General features: G+C 47.6%; 1 protein-coding gene across 1 annotated transcript in view; it reads right to left on the bottom strand.

The window, feature by feature from the left end:
* The window catches only part of ADAMTS16 (ADAM metallopeptidase with thrombospondin type 1 motif 16), a 157,831-nt gene that overhangs the window by 104,816 nt on the left and 33,151 nt on the right, over positions 1-19,864 (bottom strand). The window contains exons 4-6 of the mRNA XM_060634326.3: positions 6,998-7,256; positions 3,755-3,954; positions 2,343-2,426 (exon numbers count right to left, since the gene is read on the bottom strand). Of these exons, the coding sequence (XP_060490309.3) occupies positions 2,343-2,426; positions 3,755-3,954; positions 6,998-7,256 (543 nt within the window). The remainder of the gene's footprint in view (positions 1-2,342; positions 2,427-3,754; positions 3,955-6,997; positions 7,257-19,864) is intronic.

The following is a 19,864-nucleotide window of genomic DNA, read 5'->3' as shown; positions in this document are numbered from 1 at the left end:
TTCAAAGACACACAGGGATCGGGATGGTCTCCAAGCTAATCCATCTGTTCCATGGATTAACATGCAAAGGCCGGTGGCTTGTATAAAACCTGCACGGAGGGGCGCCTGGGTGGCTCAGTCGGTTGGGCGTCTGACTTCGGCTCAGGTCACGATCTCGTGGTCTGTGAGTTTAAGCCCCGCGTCGGGCTCTGGGCTGACGGCTCAGAGCCTGGAGCCTGTTTCGGATTCTGTGTCTCCCTCTCTCTCTGACCTTCCCCTGCTCGTGCCCTGTCTCTCTCTCTGTCTCAAAAGTAAATAAATGCTAAAAAAAAATTTAAAAAAAAAACCCGCATGGATTCTGGACAGACGCTTCTGTTCCCTTCTGTAGTTCTGCACAGACCCGGCCGGGATGCACTGAGCTGACCTTGAATGCATTTTCAATGCCCCAAGAAAGACTACTTTTGTGCATAAATGTCTGCATCAAAGTCTTTGTAAAACTCCTTGTAAAATTATCTCAGGCAAGAGAATCATTTCTCTGCGACTCTGAACATGCACGGAAAAACACTCAGCTGATTTCACAACCAAGTTGGGCGAGTGGGATTTCCAACTGATAACTCACTCTTAGCCATTTATTACTACAGCGTTAAATCAAGTCACTTCCCTACCAAAGCAACATGCTTATGAGGAAGGTCCGGTCAACCGGTAAAGCGCTATTTCTAGAAGACAGACTGGAACTAGAAAGAAACTGGGCAGGATACATCCCACCTTACGCATATACACCACGTTCTCACAGAGCGACAGTGAAATATTAGAGTGAAGGCCACCCGAACGCTTGGGAAATTCAGAAATCAGGGTTGGGGGCGGGGGTGGAGCAGGAACCAGCAGAGAAGGCTGCACGGAGTTATTTGAACTATTTACTGGGACGCTGTTTTTTTTCCTGTGGCTCGGTCACAGAAAGCCAGGTTAAACAGCTCGGTTCCAGGACAACTCGGGAGAAGCATTCACGACTAGATATTGGGTTAAATTCTGTGTCGCTCAGTCACTGAATAGGTTTTCTCTTTCCTTGCTTATTTTGTCTTTCCGGAGAGTCAAAGCCAGCTAAGCTAAATGCTGTGTGTGTACCAGCACTGGGACATGCCTCACATTCTTCAGCCGCTGATTTCCAGGAACACTGCATGCATCAAAGTTAACACAGGTGTACGATCAAAAGATAACCTCGCTTATTCTTTGCAGCTTGGATGAAGTCCAAGGTGAAAACGATTTAATACAAGGAATAATTAACCTGTCACCTGAGACGCCCCGCCAGTTCTGCACCCCCTCCCCAGACGCTCACTCACACAAAGACAATGCAGTTGTATCTTTCTGACCATTCCGGCTAGAAACAGGCTTGCCCACGCAGGCCCCCCACTCTGCCCAGAACAGGAGAAATGCCCCAGAAGCTTACAGTCTGGAGGCATCTCAGGTCTTACGAATGGTCTTAGGTTTCATCTAAAAAAAATTCTTTGTTTTATAAATAAGAAAACTGGGGCTACCAGGAGACCCTGCTAAGATAGCAGCAAGGTGCAGGGCTCTCTCCTCCTAGGCGGAGTCTGTCATCAGCCTGAAGCAAAGGAGAAGGGGGAGCCTTGGAAGGCTGAGACACCCCCATTAGCTGTGCCACAAAACGTTCATATGCAACGTCCCTGAGAACTGAAGGGCCCACCCGTGCATTTACACAGGGACTCTGGAACGCAGGCAAAGGAGATGCTTTTACCCACTGTGACCAAGGTCCGGCATAATTCGGTGTTTGTATGCAAGAGAGAAATGCACTTGACATCCAGACTCTACGAAAATACAACCCAGTGGCCCAAGGCAGTGGGGGTGAGCGCGGTCAGTCTGAGGAGTTGGGAGGGGACAGAGTAAAACAAAATGCCGACAGTACGATCTCACTGCCAGGTGGGAGGGCGGTTTTGGTGTTCTAGCAACACGCAAAAAGGGCTCAGTCCCACCTGGGACCCTAAAAGCTCACGGTGGGGACGTGGCTGAAGACGCACTTTCCACTGTCTCCCCAGTGTTTCCCACCCATATATTTAAGGCAGTTCTCCTGTTCTACTTTTCTAATAAGACTCCTAAAAACAGTCCTTACCACCTCTGCACTCACACGCACACCCACGTGCACAGACACACACGTGCGCACGCACACAAAATTCAAATCATCATGAAGGGAACTGATAAGAAACTCACTGCGTGAGACACAAAACGCTTTTTGTTCCCGAGGGAAAGGAAAGTCAGGAATCCACAGAATGATCCCATTAAGGAAAATGGGGCATCGCTTTACATTCATTTTTCTGGGAGAAAAGAAGCTGGTTTCAAAGACAGAATACCTGGTCTTCCTCTAGAAGAATCAGGCCTACAACTGCGATGTTGATGTTTCCTCCTATCGTTCCATCTTTGAACAAAGCAGACACCTGAAAAAGACAGGCATTCCCCGTCAGTCCCCACATGTGATGTTCCCCCAGCCCCCAGAGTCCTGCTGGAGAAGGCCGGTCCCTGTGGTCTTGTGACACAGTCACAGTCAAAGTCAATGCTGACTTTCTTATACTGCTAGACAGGTATAGAAATCTCTCATGGCCAGGCAGACCAATCGTTAAATCTTTATCATTAGTGCCTGGTAGTAAGAGCTGAAGTTTGGGGAGGCAGGTTCTGCCTCTTATGGAACACCACTGAGGTGTTCCACGAGGCTCCGAGGTGATAAAAGCTCTCAGGTGGACACAACAGAGCGTTCTAGCGATGACGGCTGGGGCATGCATTCCCCTTGCTTTCCCAGGGAGGGCCTCCGGAGGAGCTCCCAAGAGAAATGCTTGGGAAGAGACCCAGAAGATCCAAGAAAGAGAAGGCCTAAGTGTGGAAAGAAAATGGCCGAGGAAAGGTGCCCACGAGGGGTAGGTACGACAACAGCAGACGTTGGTGGCTGTTCAGGGTGACGAGCGAGGGCCCCTCGAGCTGGTTCGGCACCGACGTGCAGAATACCGGAACGGCTCGACAAAACAGAAGCAACGTTGGCACAAACCAGAGCCCTGACGTCCTCAGCCCCTGGACGCGCAGTGGCAGGTGTCTCGATGCCACTGCCCCCTCCATCCCCTGGGGGATGAGAAACCACGTGGGGCGGGCGGCCAGAAGGGATGCTAGCAGGAATACCCACGCGCTGAGCTGGAACAGAAGGCGTGTTTTCAAAACACCGTCATCCCCACTAATTTTCAAAACACACTCAGGCGACCCAAGATCTTGTCTTCCGTGAACCAGATGTCACTGAGTCTACGCCACCCAAGTGGGGCTTAGATGCCTCTCGTCGCTGCTCCTCGTTACAACAAGCTGCCGATCTGGGACACGGGACTGTTTACCCGGGATGGCAGTCTACGGGGTTGGATGCTTTTCTGCCTCTAGATGACATGATGCATATTCGATACTTAAACACTAATGCTCCTAAAGAGATGGGCATTTCTATACCGGCATCTAAAATCACACGCAATGCTGACAGGCAGGTTTACTGCGCTGAACTGTCTCGGGGTCCCTGTACAGATTTCTGGTAAATGAAGACCTTGGCCCCCTCAAACCGTGCTGCCCGCTCGCAGAGAGGGCCAGTCTGTTCTCTGGAGTTCTGAACACGGCTCTTTGACGAGAGCATGTGAAGAGTGAAGGGCTCATCACAGATAAAACCCATCTCTTGTGCCTGAGACACAGACCCACGCCCATTAGGTGGGATCACACACGACTTCGACAAGAAGGTGCTTCCTACCATGTTGAGTATCGTCAGCACGTAGGTGGTGATGTTCTCGTGGCCGTGCGTCTGCGTCATCTTCCTGTCGACCACCACCAGCGTCTCCACATTCAGCTCCTCGTTCCTATGGGACTTGAGAAGAGAGCGCTTGTGCCTGCAGCAAGACGCATACTCGTCGGGCAAGACGAAAAGGTCTCCCTCGGGAGGCTGGGGCATGTCTACGGAGGGAATGTTCCGGGAAGAAACGAAAGCAAAAGTCGTCACCCCAAACCAGCGGTGGAACTGGGTATGCCCACCCTGGGTTTTCACAACGAAAGTTCACGACGTGAGCCACGTCACCCTTACGACTTTGTGACACAAAACCGGTGTTAACGTGAAACTCGCATGTAAGTGAAGTTCATACAACCTAGGTGTGATGGAAACCATCGCTAGGTCTACCTCTCTATAATTTTGCCCCGACTTAAAACAAAAAGAGAGGGCACCTTGGCTTTCACGTGCTCGTGTCTAGAAGCACGATGTTCAAAGACCATTCGCATAAAGATGCGTCAGACGGGCTCCGCAGGAGACTTACGGACCACAAAGCGGAACGATAGCTACCAGGCAGTGCCTTGCATCATTGTCATATTTGAAAAATGTTAATGACCTCTTTTTAAAGGTCATTCCCAAGTCTGGACGCGTCACTGGTCTATCTGTCGTGTTTCAAATGGGTTTACGAACTTGGTGACACAGATCTACTCCACGGCAGGGCCGAATTTCCTAGAAAGCACCATAAATATTTACCTCGCTTAATTACAAGACAAAATACACTCTGTGCCCTTGGCACCGTTTAAAAATCGTTTGGGCATTTATAATCAGGGAGCTAACACTATGTTAAAAATGAGTCAGCTTTGTGGACGCCCCAGAAAATGTGGTTAGAGTCGTTTCATGTAAGTGGACTTCAAAACACCCACATGTATGGGTGGCACTGATTCAAAGCCATGCCAACTCTGTTCATGGACCGCACCGCCAGAAGATGCCATTTTTTTTGGCTGGTACCCACATCTGGCGCATATTTTCTCTTTGCTAAGATACTTTCAAACCTAAATGAACCCTGTGGAAGCTAATAATGATTCTGGCAAAGTTCTTAAAGCACCAATCGCGTGCCACCGACACTGATGCAATTAGAGAGGCCTGACTCCACCCTCAGAGCTCTCTCTACTGGCGTAGAGATAGGCTCCGGGTAGGGACGGGCCACTGAGGCACAGGGGAGGCACGGAGCAACCTGCTCGCAGCCCCTCCCAGAGCACAAGGTCCCAGGGCAGCATGGTCCCAGAGCACAAGGTTAATCCTCACCATTGATTTTAAGCAAATCAATCTGCCTGCGATTGCCATTTCCCACAGGTGCCTAAACACGCGCCAAAAAAATTCCCATTTTCTGAGCCGGAGACTCTAATGGGAAAAATCTTCATTAAACGTGAACCCCACTGAGCCAGAAGGCTGGGACTCCTCCAAGCACATCCAGAGCCCCATGAGCAACACGGAAAGATCCAGGCACAGACAGCAGAGGTCCCGAGAATTAAATGCTTCAGCCCGGAAGCCGCGCGTGTCACCTGTGCCCGCCCGCCACTCGGCCACCAAGCGCTCACGGAACTGCCATGCGCCCAGCAGGGAAGGGATGGAAATATCTGGCAAACCGAACTGCACCACAAGGGTCACTAATGTCTTCTAAGAGGCATTTTGTGGCACTCTGCGTCTCTAGTTCTGTTATGAAAACAAGAGCCACTTTTCCCTCCCATTTTTCAGATAAAAAACTTCTTGTGCGGTGTTTCCAAATGACTGACTGCCCTGCCCCAATCACCCCTCGCCCCCGAGATTCCGAAGAGCCCATCCAGGCAGCACACAGGTGCACACGCATACACACACACACACACACACACAGGCACAGCCACGGCAAACAGGATGACTTCACTGTGTGCCGAGCTGTGCCCTAGGCGTCACTGGCCTGCACGGCTCTGATGACCCCCCTTCATTTCAGCAGGGTCCACACTGCTGGATTTTCTCAGGACCCGCTACAACATCGGCTTTGAACCCTAGTGTGGCCTGTCGAAGAGGGAAGGACAGCCCTGCCAGGATCCAGGCGCTTGGCTTTTTGTCCCTGACACGGGATCCGTCCCGGACCGAGCCCTGCCAGCACGAATTCTGGCTCTGACCTTGTCCGTGCCTCTTGGTCCCGACCCTGCCCGGTCCCATCCCCTGCCACCTCCCCCCCCCCCACCCCGCTTCTCCCTGTCTACGCAGCCAGAGCAGCTGATGCTGACAAGTGCGTCCTGTTCTGACACCACTCAACCTCGGTCTCCCCGACGTTCTCAGACTCCGTTCACGATCTCGCCGTCCCCAGACCCACTCTTCCTGCAGACCGAGCCCACCGACTTAGGCGATTTGGACTTGAGTTTCTCACTTGAACAGAGCATCAGGCTTTTCTTCGCGGGATAATAGGGGTCCAGATGATACACAGGTGCTGACAGTTTAATGGTACTTTCTGTGCCGCTGTAAGAACCAAGTGATTTGGGGCCATCTACTCTATTCCACCTGCAGCGTGACCCTCTCTGTTTTAGGGTGCCGGGCACAGCAGCCGAAGAAACCGGCAGGGGAAGACGGGCTTCGCAGAGCCCCACTGGGGGCAAGTTTAACAAAGTGGTGCTGGCGGGGAAGGTGAGGGAAGCCAGGACAATTCCAGAGAACACTGAACTGCAAGAGGCTCCCACGTGAAGTGCAGATATCACATCACCTCTGAAGCGTTCACCACACAACAAAGGATTCCACAAAGCGCTGGTGATAAACGACAGCTAAATTACGGCACGTGGAGCCTGTCCCTTTGATGCGGTGGCGTAAAATATATAAACGTGTACGGAGATAAATTACCTCGCAGAAAACTATGTGGGCTCTCATAAATCTAGACCTCCAAACCATAGAATTACTGAGCAGACATGCCAGGGTCCCTTTGAAGACTTCCAGTGGATTCTGCATTTCTGGGCGGTACGTCATCTCACCTGCCCAGGGAACAGGTCTGGGGAACAAAAACACCCACCGCTATCTGTCCGTCCCCCACGAGGGGCGTTTGCAAACGAACACACGGACGATGGAACCAACACGTAAGTCCGGCGAGGATCGCCCACTGATTCCACCTCGCGGCCGGACGACTTGCAAGAACATTTGAACATTTCGTGGGCGCACGTAAATGCCCGAAAGGTTAAACGCACGCAAAGAATCGCCCTTACATACATTTCTTGCGTCTGCCACAGAAATGCCGCTTTTGCGGGTGCTGGAGGGTCGAGCCGCCGTGAAGGTGCGGGGTCCCCGGTTCCCGATCCCTCTGGGTCACGACCGCCTGGGGAGCCCCCGGAGCCCGCTCGTCCGCGGATCTCTTGTACAGTATGTGGGAGGGGGGCCCAGCCCCGGCGGCGGCCCCGGGCGTCCCCGCCAGCTGGGAAGGAAGCGGCTTCAGGAAGTAATCGGCTTCTTGTGTTCTTATCATGCCCGACTGGAAACAGAGAGGAAGAAAGAAAGGGCGGTTACACCTCCTGACCAGACGACGTCCGGGATGCCAGCATCACTTCTTTCTCATTCCTTCCCAAGCACCTGTTCCTCCCCCGTGGCTGAGGGCGAGGACGGGAAAGACCCTGAACTCTTCCCATCCGCATCCTCGTACAAGCTCAACGACGTGAGTCCAGGAACACAGGGGGCTCCCAGCACACGAACGGGGGTTCCTTTAACCCAGATCACGGAGGAGAGAGCTCACGTGCACAACACAGACTCAGATGTCAGTGTGGGTGCTGGAGGGGGAGGGTCCCACACAAGAAGATCAAATTGCAAGCCTAACAGTCATTTGCAGAACTCCTTTCAAACTTGACCGTGGTGTAACACTGGGTGTAGAAGCGTGCAACTTAAAATTAATCCAGAAGAGGGGCGCCTGGGGGGCTCAGCCGGTTAAGCATCGGACTTCAGCTCAGGTCATGATCTCACAGTTCATGGGTTCGAACCCCGCATCGGGCTCTGTGCTAACGGCTCGGAGCCTGGAGCCTGCCTCGGATTCTGGGTCTCCCTCTCTCTCTCCCCCTCCCCCACTCATGCCCTCTTTCTATCTCTCAAATAAACATAAAGAAATTTTTTTTTTAATTAATCCAGAGGAAAGCACAAAACAATTTACTTAGGGTAGCAGGAAGGCCTTTCTAAGCAAGGTATTATGGAAATAGGAAAAATCTAACTCAAAAAACACTAAGAGACATCTGTAGAGCAAAAGTAGTGTTCAAAAACACTAAAAGTATTCTAAAGGAGGCAAAATTGAGGGACTGCTTTTCACCTTTTAGAGTGACAAATATTTTAAAAAATTTTTTTAATGTTTTTATTTTTGAAGGAGGGAGAGACAGAACATAAGCAGGGGAGGGGCAGAGAGAGAGAGAGGGAGGCACAGAATCCGAAGCAAGCTCCAGGCTCCGAGCTGTCAGCACAGAGCCCGATGCGGGGCTCGAACTCACAAACGGTGAGATCAGACCTGAGCCGAAGTCGGATGCTTAACCGACTGAGCAACCCAGGCGCCCCTAGAGTGACAGATATTTTTAAAACCTGATAGTAACAAGTGCTGGAGAATCCATGGCAAAGTGTGGTTCTGGAAAAGTGGTCACTGGGGCGGAGCCGGGAGGCGGCTGCCATGGTTTCCCGCCACGTCCACCAGCACTGAAAATGTGCCATCAGGTCTAAGGAGTTAGCCTTTTGGAATTCTTCCCAATGCTTCGTATAGGCACCTCCCCAACACGGACCAATATATATGGCTGTATAAGTGCAGCATTGTGTGTAAGAGCACAAAACAGAAAATAATAAAAATAAATCATTTAAAGGCTTACCAATTAATTCAGGGTAATGTTTTTATCTTTTATTTTTTTTAATTTTTTTAATTTTTGGGGCGCCTGGGTGGCGCAGTCGGTTAAGCGTCCGACTTCAGCCAGGTCACGATCTCGCGGTCCGTGAGTTCGAGCCCCGCGTCAGGCTCTGGGCTGATGGCTCGGAGCCTGGAGCCTGTTTCCGATTCTGTGTCTCCCTCTCTCTCTCTGCCCCTGCCCCGTTCATGCTCTGTCTCTCTCTGTCCCAAAAATTAAAAAAATAAAAAACGTTGAAAAAAAAATTAAAAAAAAAAAAAATAAAAATAAATTTTTTAAATTTTTTTTTTAAATTTTTTAAACATTTATTTATTTTTGAGACAGAGGGAGACAGAGCATGAACAGGGGAGGAGCAGAGAGAGAGGGAGACACAGAATCCGAAACAGGCTCCAGGCTCTGAGCTGTCAGCACAGAGCCCGACGCGGGGCTCGAACTCATGGACCCGTCAGATCGTGACCTGAGCCGAAGTCGGACGCTTAACCGACCAAACCACCCAGGCGCCCCTCAGGGTAATGTTTTTAAAGTATATTTGTATATTTGAAGAGAACAGAAGATTAAAAAAAGATCAGATAATTATGTGCTGATGATAATCATAATTATTATACATAATTAAACATTTTTTCTCAAGTTCCTGAGACTGTGGATAACATCTTCTGTATAATACCTTATTGAAATTTTTTTAAGTTTACTTATTTGAGAGAGAGAGAGTGAGTGCATGAAAGCTGGGAGGGACAGAGGGAGAAGGAGGGAGAGAATCTGAAGCAGGCTCCACGCTGTCAGCACAGAGCCCAATGTGGGGCTCGATCCCACGAACCGTGAGATCATGACCTGAGCTGAAATCAAGAGTTGAACACTTAAAGGACTGAGCCACTCAGGCGCCCTTATGATGCCTTATTTACATCACTGACTGCAATTCTGTTTTAGGGGTATCGTATTACTCTCTTCTCAAGGGTGAGGACAGAGAACTACAGTGGTTCACTTCTGTTTCCAAGGCAACCCGGCTAGGAAATAGAGTTGGGATTTGAGCAAAATCAGAGTCAGTTCAGAACCTGCGCTTCGACAGTTTATACTTCGAGGGTTTCCAAAAAGGATTGAATTTATACAGTGTATAATAGATGCTGCGATCCCAAGCATGTCCATTTTAAAAAGCATGGTCTGCACATAGAGAACCTCCCTGGAAGAAATGAGAGCCATCGCGGGTGGCCGTGGGCGGCTGTCTTTGGGGAGAAGACTGCAGGAGGGACCCTGCTTGCATCTTCGTACCTTTCTGCACCACTCAAGTTTTTAGAATCCGTGTGTTTTCTTACATAAGTAAGAAACTTATGTTCTTAAGTAAGTAAGTCAGTGGCACTGCTGGATTATGGGGTTAGAGACAATTTTTTGCACCCCTTCTAAATGTTATTCAATATCGCCCTGATTTGAGAAGACGATGAATTGTCTCTGCAGAACTGTCCAGCTGTCACTTAGAACTCTCTGATGCCAAACCACCAGCCTTACAATCGGGCTGATTTTTCCCAAAGTCACTTTGATAATTTCCTACACCGAGCTGGACGCTGATTAGGTACTCAAAGAGGTTGATGCACGCGTCCCTGTTCTCAGTGTGCCTCTGATTTAGGAGCCCGAGGCTGAATCTCATTTAGGGGGGTTGCTGTGTGAGCCTGGAAGTCTGCGGACTGTGGGATGACAGGCGGGGGTGGGGGGCAGGAGCACTTCTTAGATCTTGGGTAAAGGGACAGACGGGACTCTAGGGAACAGTAGGGTTGGGGGTGGGAGAGAAAAAGGAAAGGGGAGACCAGCTGACTGGACATTCAGAGATTAAGCGTTGGCCCTAGAGTCCCTGCTGGTGGGGGAGAGGGTACACTGGGTGAATTATCAAGGAAGCCATCAGCACCGTAGGGGGTAGACCCCCGGGTCCAGGTACCACCTGGCAGTGGAAAGGAAAAATGCCTGGAATTTTTGTCCTGCATCACAAGGGGGAGGCAGCTCTCCCGCAGGGCTCTCTGGGAATGACCTGGGAATCTCTGTGTCCTCTAGACCTCCACCTGCTGAAGTTCACAGTTCTATCAAGGAATAGACAAACGTGGGACTGCAGAACGGCCAAGGCCCGCGGGCTTACATCGCGTTTGCATTTAAATTAAACCCGGACCAGCAGGAGGAATCGGCATGTGCTCAACACGACCCAACGGCTCTTCCACACTTTAGAAGGTAACCAGTTCATGTATCAAACTTAAAAAAAAAAAAGAATGCAGTTTTCATCTTAAAGAAACCTTCTCTGACATGTGAACTGCTCCTTGTCTTTCTAATCACCCCTCAGAGACCATCAGCTCCTGAAGAATGCACAGTAGGTGTCCCTGGAGCCCCAGCTGAGTGCCACACCCTGGCATGCACCATCCACAGCAATAATGCGACCTGTGTGACTTCCGAGGGTTTACTCAGCCTCTCTGTGCTGCGTTGTCGTCTAGAAGTGGGGATGGGGCTAGCTGCCTGCCAGGACTTCGTAGCTCACCAATTAATCTCTTTTAAACACATGACGCACAGAAAAGACGCAAAAAAAGATGTGCTGAGTTAATGAAGCAAAGAATGTAAAATACGCTTCACCTCTGATGCTGATTCTTTTCTGATGACTCAGGGGGCTCTCTGGGGGGATTTTCACCGTACAGCACGAGACACCCCGCCCGATACCCAAATGCCCCTGCACCCCAACTCCACCATGGCCCCAAACACATCTGTGCTCTGGCCTGCTGTCTTACTTTTTATTCTTCTGGCTTCCGCATCTAAACCCTGTGTTCTCTGACAGCTGTTCGGGCTCAAAAACCACTCCTGTTCCCCCCGCTCGCCCAGTTCAAGACGCCGCTGTGGGTGCCCGAGGCTGAGAGCACCAGATCCTTGGGCAGCGGTGACCTCCTGCAGCTGGAGGGTCTTCTTAACTTTCATTAGCAAAGGAGTCAACCCCAGTTTCGTTAAATACAGAGAATATGAGGGCTGATAAGGCCGATGTTTTGATGTCCCTGATAATCCACAGACGCTGAAACGCACAGAAAAACCAACCCCTTTGTCTTGCTTCAGCATCAGTTTGCAAGCTTACCGAAGAGGTTAGATAAGCCATGGAAGATGAATGTTTTCTTGCGAAAGCTGTTCTTTATTGACCCAAGGATATTCATTTGGAAACTCATCTGATTTCTACGGTACACCTGCCCACAGTAACCACCGGGACATCAGTTGGGTGGATTATGAACCAAGCTTTCAGAAAGAGGCCAGTGGGCTCCACACTGTGCCAAGGAGCTCTCCCGGGGCCCGTCTCTCCTGGCCAGCTCCGTAAATCCTTTTACGCTGGGAAGTTCATCTAATGCTCACACTGCACTCGCACGGACGGAAAGAGCATGTGCTCTGCTGGTACTCCGAAAATGCTGTTTCTCACTCGGCACTGTCTGTGAAGGAAACGCTGAAGTTCCAAAGTCAGATATGGTGTGAGGGTCGCTTTTTTAACTTTGTTAATTTGTTTTTGATAGAGACAGAGTGCAAGTGGAGGAGGGGCAGAGAGCGACAAGAGACAGAATCCGAAGCAGGGTCCAGGCTCTCGGCACAGAGCCCGACGCCGGGCTCGAACTCACGGACCGGGAGATCCTGACCTGAGCCGAAGTCAGATGCTTAACCCACTGAGCCACCCGGGCGCCCCCGTGTGAGTCCGTTGTATCCGCAACTGAAACGTGCTGGATCTCTGCAGACAAATAAATTAAACAGAATACGCGTCCATAATTACATGAAAACATAGCTGACATTACAGGACGTTTTTCAGAGAGAAGAAAGGGAATCATTCAATAAACGATCTTGAGAAAACTGGTCAGCTCTTTGGAAAAAAATAAATCTAGATTTCTTCTTTCTCCTTTATTCACCAAAATACAGGTCAGGTGCAGCAAAGAACGATAAAAAGTAAAAAAGATGAAATAAAATATATATATTTGTAATTCTGGTATAGACACTTGTAAATGGGAAACAAAATCAGGAAGCCGCAGAGAAATGGATCGATAAATTTGGGTAAATTCAATGTTTGGGTGTGGTGAAAAAATACCATCAAGTCGAATGACAAGTTATCAGGAAGTTTTTTTTTATGTTTCTCTATTTATTTTGAGAGAGAGAGAGAGAGCATGTGAGCAGGGGAGAGGGGCAGAGGGAGAGAGAAAGAGAGAGAAAGAGAGAGAGAGAGAGAGAGAGAGAGGATCCCAAACAGGCCCCACGCTCAGCAGGGAGCCTGACTGGGCCCGATTCCAAGACCGCGAGATCATGACCTGAGCCGAAATCAAGAGCCGGATGCTCAACCAGCTGGGCCACCCAGGCGCCCCACTTAGTGGGAATTCTTGAATGCCTATGACAAAAACTATGATCCTTAAAAACAATCCGTAAACACCAACAATGAAGAAGTAATACAACTTAAAGAAAAGGAATGGAAAAGAAACAAAATAAGACAAAAAAGAAGAAAAGGAGACTCACAGGTAGGGAGAGAGTTATTAAAAAAAAAAGGGGGATTTGATCCTACTTCCTTCCAATTTTAGCAAGAAGATGAAAATCACAACGAGGTGCACTTTCTTATCTGTCCTACCTGCAGGTGGAAAGTCAGCGTATACCCTGTCATAGTCAAGATGTGAGGAAGATTAGTAAATTGGTAAAGCACTTTTGGAAAGAATTGACACTGTTTCTCAAAAATGTACACGTGTGTACTTTCAACCTAATAAATCTGCAGCTAGGAAGTTACCCTATGAAAATTCTAACACACGTATCGCAAAGTTACCCTATGAAAACTCTAACACACGTATCGCAAGATGCGTAAAAGGATGTAGATCATAGTAAAAACAAATACGACAGCCCCCGAAATGAGAGATACTTGAAATACCCCCCGATGACAGGTTATATAAATGAGCGTGTATGTATTAGAGAACAATGTCAACATTTGAAAGAACTAGATAGTTACCGATAGAGAATTATACCCAAATATACTTAGTGAGAAAACTAAAGTGCAGAACTGTAGTGATATTACTATATACTTGCTTTAAATAAGAATAAAAAACTTGTATATCAATGCACATATTTATAAAAGCTGTCCACAAAATGGAATATTACTTGGCTATAAAAAAGAATGAAATCTCGCCATTTGCAACATGGATGGATTCAGAAGTAAATTATGCTGAATGAAAGGAGTAAGACGTAGAAAAACAAACACCATACGACTTCACTCACGTGGAATCTAAAAAACAAAACGAGCAATTGAAAAGGCAGAAACAGACCCAGAAATACACACATCACGCGGATGGCTGCCCGAGGGGCAGGGACTGGGGGATGGGCAGAGTGGGTGAAGGGGAGAGGGAGGCACAGGCTTCCAGTTATGGAAGGAATAAGTCACAGAGATGGAAGGCACAGCATAGGGAACACGGCCAATGGTCATGTAATGGCGGCGTCTGGTGACAGGTGTCACTTGTGGTGAACATGCCGTAAGGTCAAATCACTACGCAGTACAGCTGACACTAATATAACATTCTGTGTCGACATACTTCGGTAAATAATTCAGTTCGATGAAAATCAAACTTGAAATAGAAGCTGCCCGGAAAAGTTGCATGAATCAAAAATCAAACGGAAGGGCACCCGGGTGGCTCAGTCGGTTAAGCGTCCGACTCTTGGTGTCGGCTCAGGTCACGATCTCATTCGTGAGTTCGAGCCCTGCACCTGGCTCTGGACTGGCAGCAGGGAGCCTGCTTGGGATTCTCCGTCTCCCTCTCTCTCTGCCCCTCCCCTGCCTGCACTGTCTCTGTCTCTCTCAACATAAAATAAAGAAACTTAAGAAATTAAAAACAAATCAAACGGAAATTAGGAAGAGAGGTATAAATGTCTGAGCGCCGAGGCTGTTTCCCCTGCCGCGTAACGGATCCCCACCGAACTGGTTCCACACTTGCCTCAGGTGAACCCAGGACCCTTTGCAAGAGGGCTCGCCATCAACCAACAGGCAGACGTGTGATTTGGCTCATGAGGAGAAACAGGCATTTCATTTCCCAACTGATTTAATTTTATCCTCCTCTGTGTTTTTGTTTTTGTTTTTCCAAAAGCATCACTTGCTCGAGGAATATTCTGCTCATTCTAGTCTTCTCGGTGATGTTTCAGAAACACACAACAATTGCAACTTTTCTAGAACTTTCAGAGAGGTTGCATTCTGCTTCGTATTCCCTTAGGAAACTCAGGATCTAACCAGAACCTGCCCCAACCCAGTCCGCCCCTGGCCATATGCCCGAGCCCACAGGAAGTCTCGCTGCGTGATTATCTGTGATGCTGTGAAAATCAAAATTCTCCCAGAATCTTCTAAAAGGCCAAACGAACCAAGAGGCTCTTTCTCCAGGAGATCTTCCATCTGCTTCTTTTTACCCCATCGCCGCTACACCTGGCTCGGGCCCCGGGCCTCCTCAACCCACCTGCCTGCAAGGACAATGGGGTTGACGCGCTGGTCGTAGGAATCACCCATCATCCCAAACCCACGTAAGTCCAGGCTTACATGCTGTTTGCTTGGTTGTACAACTGGTCCCTGGTGGCCTTCGTATTGCTCACCTGTCGTTTCAAAAGCCTAACATTTTGACCCCCGGCAGTTCGCTAAGGTTGAAGCTAGATGCCCACGTCTTGTCAGTTTTGCTGTGATTCAGTCATCACAATCCACCAAGAGGCCTGAGCCTAAACCCCAGCTCCCACCACAGTGCCATCAGATCACATCCGTGTCCCCTGAGCACTCGCTGTCAGCGCATGGGAAGAAGGGAGAGGCTGTGGAAGTCGTCAGCTGCAGGCTGACTGGGGTGGACTGGGCACTGACTGGACAATGATTGGAGGCTGATGAAGGCTGACTAGAGGTTGACTGGAGGCCGAGTGGAGGCTGACTGGAGGTTGACTAGAAGCTGAGTGGAGGTAAATGAAGGCTGACTAGAGGTTGACTGGAGGCTGAGTGGAGGCTGACTGGAGGTTGACAGATGCTGACTGAAGGTTGACATGAGACTGATGGTGGCTAAGCGAAGGCAGTCTAACGGCTGGTGGAGGCTAAGTGGAGGCTTACCGGATGTTGACCGGAAGCGGACTGAAGGTTGGAGACTGATGGAGGCTGACTGGAGAACGACTGAATTAGGCACAGAAGGGTGGTCTTCTAAGCAAGAGACTTTTTCCAGGCCTTCCCCCATTTGCATGATGCAAACAAATTCATCCTTGGTCGAATTCGCTTTGGATTTGGGGACCCGGATAAATTGGGGCAGTGTGAAAACCAGAGGAGCAGAACAAGTGCAGCTTGGGTAACGTGCCAACCATCTACACTCCCCACACACCAACACGGAAAGGGCACGCTCCACCGCATGCTTGTGCCATTAGCCAATCAGGCTTTGGGTGGATTTTACAGCAGGAGGAAGCAGGGCTGTGATTTCAGAGGGCGATTTAAGGATGCACTGCGATTATCCTGGCTGTTCCAAATGATCAAGGACAATGAATATATTTAAGGCCCTTCCCGAGTCTTGTTCCCTGTCCACTACTAGCATCAGAAGCTGTCTTTGTTTTGAAACTTCCTCACTGAAGCTTTAAGGGGTCAACACTGTGAACGCCCTTGTCCTTAAAATCTGAAGAAGGCTCATATTTTTTGTCTCTTATACTGATTTTAACTCACTCAAACATTAAGTTACCAATATTTCCTGCCCTGCTACGTAACAGAATCTTAGTAGCGACATAACGTACGGTTAGAGCCCCAGATGAAAATGATATTTGTTCTCCCAGGAGACGCCTGCTTGACGACTGAACCAGGAGTGTTGGTGGTAAAAGCTTCTCGCCCACTCATGGTGTCTTCAGTGGGGCGGGACCCGGGAGCACAGAATCCTGCCCCTCACCTGCTCCCCTCCGGGGAGGGAATAACTTGTCTGTGAGTCTGGGCTCAGCAGCGGGCGCGCACGGTACAGCCCTCCCACTCAGGACGCCGAACGCCCCTGGAAGCTCCTGTCCTCGTGGGTCTTGGTCACAGCATGCGCTTAGCTGCCAGGTGGGTGGCCGCCCCTGGTGGGGGACTCTCAGGGGCCCAGCATCTGTTGCAACGCAGTGCCTGGGTCCAAGTCGGGGTCCACTTCTAGGACAACCACTCACCTGCACAGATCTTCCCTGTCTCCAGAACTGATGTTATCAGTGGTTTTAAAAAGGATACATAGGTCTATTCTTTGGAGTTATTCTTGTTGTTCGTATCTTACAACGCATTCGGAATACAGAACATAGGGAAAAGGGGAAAGTGACAGGAAGAGGTAAGGAAACAGAGAGTCATGTATTGGGTCACTTCAAAACCCAATATACTTTACTAGCTCACAGGTGGCTTATTAATTAGCAGAGCATTTACTAGGTATACTATTATGCACATAAACACCTATGAAATAATAATTACTTTGTCTTGGGTTCCACCTCTGTGGTAAGTAATGTGCTGGCTGTATGTATGTATGTGTGTATGTATTTATTTATTTACAGTGCAAGGGCGAGGGAGCAGCAGAGGGACAGAGAGAGAATTCCAAGCAGGATCCACGCTCAGCATGGAGCCTGACGTGGGGCTCAATCCTATGACCCTAGGATCATGATCTGAGCCAAAATCAAGAGTCAGGTGCTCAAGGGACCGAACCATCCAGATGCCCCTGTTTTGCTCTATTTATTATTCCTATTCCAGTAGCTGATGTATAAAATGAGAATTAATATTCCCATTTAAAGGAAAGGGACACTAAAATTAAAAAAAAAAAAAAGTTGTTCAACATTGTAGACCTAGTAAATGGACGAGCTAAGATTAAAATCCAGGTTAAATGACTCTAATATCTATGTCCTCACCAGCACATCAGGGCTTCCTCTCTACCACCACCATTAGGTCTATTCTTCGGGGGGGGGGGGGGTGTACGTAGTATGGCCCCTGGAGAGTAACACCAGTGATGGTGGTAGTTGAGAGTGAACTTGGATTAGTTGTAAATGTATATTACAAACTCTAGAACCACAACTAAAACATGCAAAAAAAACCAACCCAGAAATACGAGTTCGATGCTAAAAAGGATAGAAAACAGAATCCTATAGCATGCTCATTTAAAACCACAAGAGGCAGAAAAAGAGTGGAAGACAAAAATAGGAACAAAGAACAAGGGCAACAAGTAGAAAACTGTAACAAATAGAGTAGGTATTAATCCAACTACATCAATAATCACTTTGAGTGTCAATGCTCTAAACAAACTAATTAAATGGCAGAGATTGTCAGGATGCATCGAAACACAAGACTCAACTGTACATTGTCTACAAGAAATCCACTTTACATCTAACACACATATAGATTAAAACTAAATAGATGGAAAAATATACCATGCTAATAGTCATCAAAAGGAAGCAGGAATAGCTATGTTACTTTCCGACAGAACAGACTTCAAAGTGAATTTATCAGGGATAGGACCATACATGATGATAAAGGGGTCAGCTCTCTGAGAAGACCTAACAATTCTTAACATGTATGCACCTGATAACAGAGCACCAATCTACATAGGACAAAAACTGATAGAACTGCAGAGAGAAACAGATGAACGCACTCTCATGGTTGGAGATTTCAGCACCCTCTCCCAGAAATGGAGAGACCCAGCAGGCAGAAAACCAGTAAGGACATAGTGAACTCTGCAACACCATCCATCAACTGGATGTAAGACCTCCTTAGACGACTTCATCCAACAACAGCAGAAAATACACTGTTTCCAAGCGCACACGGATTACTCGCCAAGACTGACCACATTCTGAGCCATAACACATATTTTAAAATATTTAGAAGGTTAAAAATCATACAGTGTCCACTCTCAGACCACAAGAGAATTAACATAGAAATCAATAACAAGAAGATAAGTGGAAAATCTCAAACTATGTGACGATGAAACAACACACTTGTAAATAACACACAGATCAAAGAGGAAATTCAAGGCAACTTTCTGAACTAAATTAAAATGAAAACACAATGTATCCAAATTTATAAGATGCAAGGAAAGCAGTGCTGAGACGGAAATCTCTAGTCTTGAAAGCATGTATTAGAAAAGACGAAAGATCTAAAATCAATGACCTAAATTTTCACCTTAGGAAACAAGAAAAATAAAACCAAATAAAACCCAAAGTAAGAAGAAGAAAATAAATAGTAAGAATTAGAGCAGAAATCAGTGAAATTGAAAACTGGAAATCAACAGAGATTATCAAAGAATCCAAACCCTGGTTCTGTAAACAATGGTGAGATGCACTCATGCGGCACTTAGAGAAATTCCACATCCTGAATACTTTCCTTCTTCTAAATAAAGATTGAGCAACCCAAGCATTCGCTCAAAGTGTTTTAAAACACAATTAATGGCCATGTGGAAATCAGAAAGGCTAATTAAAAATAAGTAAGTAAATTCAGAGTATATGAATTAGTAAATAGACAGAACATTGTGACGATCAAACCAAAGAAGTCTAGTAAATCGAAGATCTGGTTTTTAGAACCAAATGAGCACACCTCAGGAAAATGCAACGAAGATGCAAAAGGTAAGGAATATAGATAATAAAATGGAATGTGGCACGTATTTATAATGGGGGATCAAACTTCTTTTGGAGATGAAATGTTATTGTAGCATGTCTTCCCAGATTAGTGAATTTGTTGTTACTGCTTTTGTGTGTGCTTTTCAATTTTACGAGACCTTTCAGAGCAATCTATTATAAGGGTATACGTCTCTGTTAGAGGGGAAGTCTGTACATGCACCGTCCACAATGGTGGCCCCTAAATTTTAATTAATGTAGAGTAAAATTAAACTTCCAGTTCTCCAATGGCTCAAGAGCCATACGTGGATATTCCAACTTAAATTTAAATAAAGTGAAGTCGTAGTTATAAATTTAATGTCGCAATGACTCAGTAGCCATGTGTGCCTAATGGCTACCATACTGGACAGCACAGGTATTTCTATCATGGTATAAAGTTTCACTGGAAAGTACTACTCTAAGGCAAATGGTGAAAAGCAAATCTTTGGGAACTTACTTTTTAAGACTGACTTTCTAGATATATGAGAGGTTGCTACAGCATTTCTCTACCATCGTATATATCATACAGTTAGAAACAATCTTACAAATCACATCCATTAGCATCTTTATAAAAATGGCCCGCCCAAATGTTCAAAACGTATTATCTTAGATTGATTGCTTAGTA

The sequence above is a fragment of the Panthera onca genome, chromosome A1, assembly GCF_046562875.1.
Source record: "Panthera onca isolate mPanOnc1 chromosome A1, mPanOnc1 haplotype 2, whole genome shotgun sequence".
Lineage (NCBI taxonomy): Eukaryota > Metazoa > Chordata > Mammalia > Carnivora > Felidae > Panthera > Panthera onca.
Note: the sequence above shows the minus strand (reverse complement) of the source record. Positions and strands in the feature narration are given on the sequence as shown.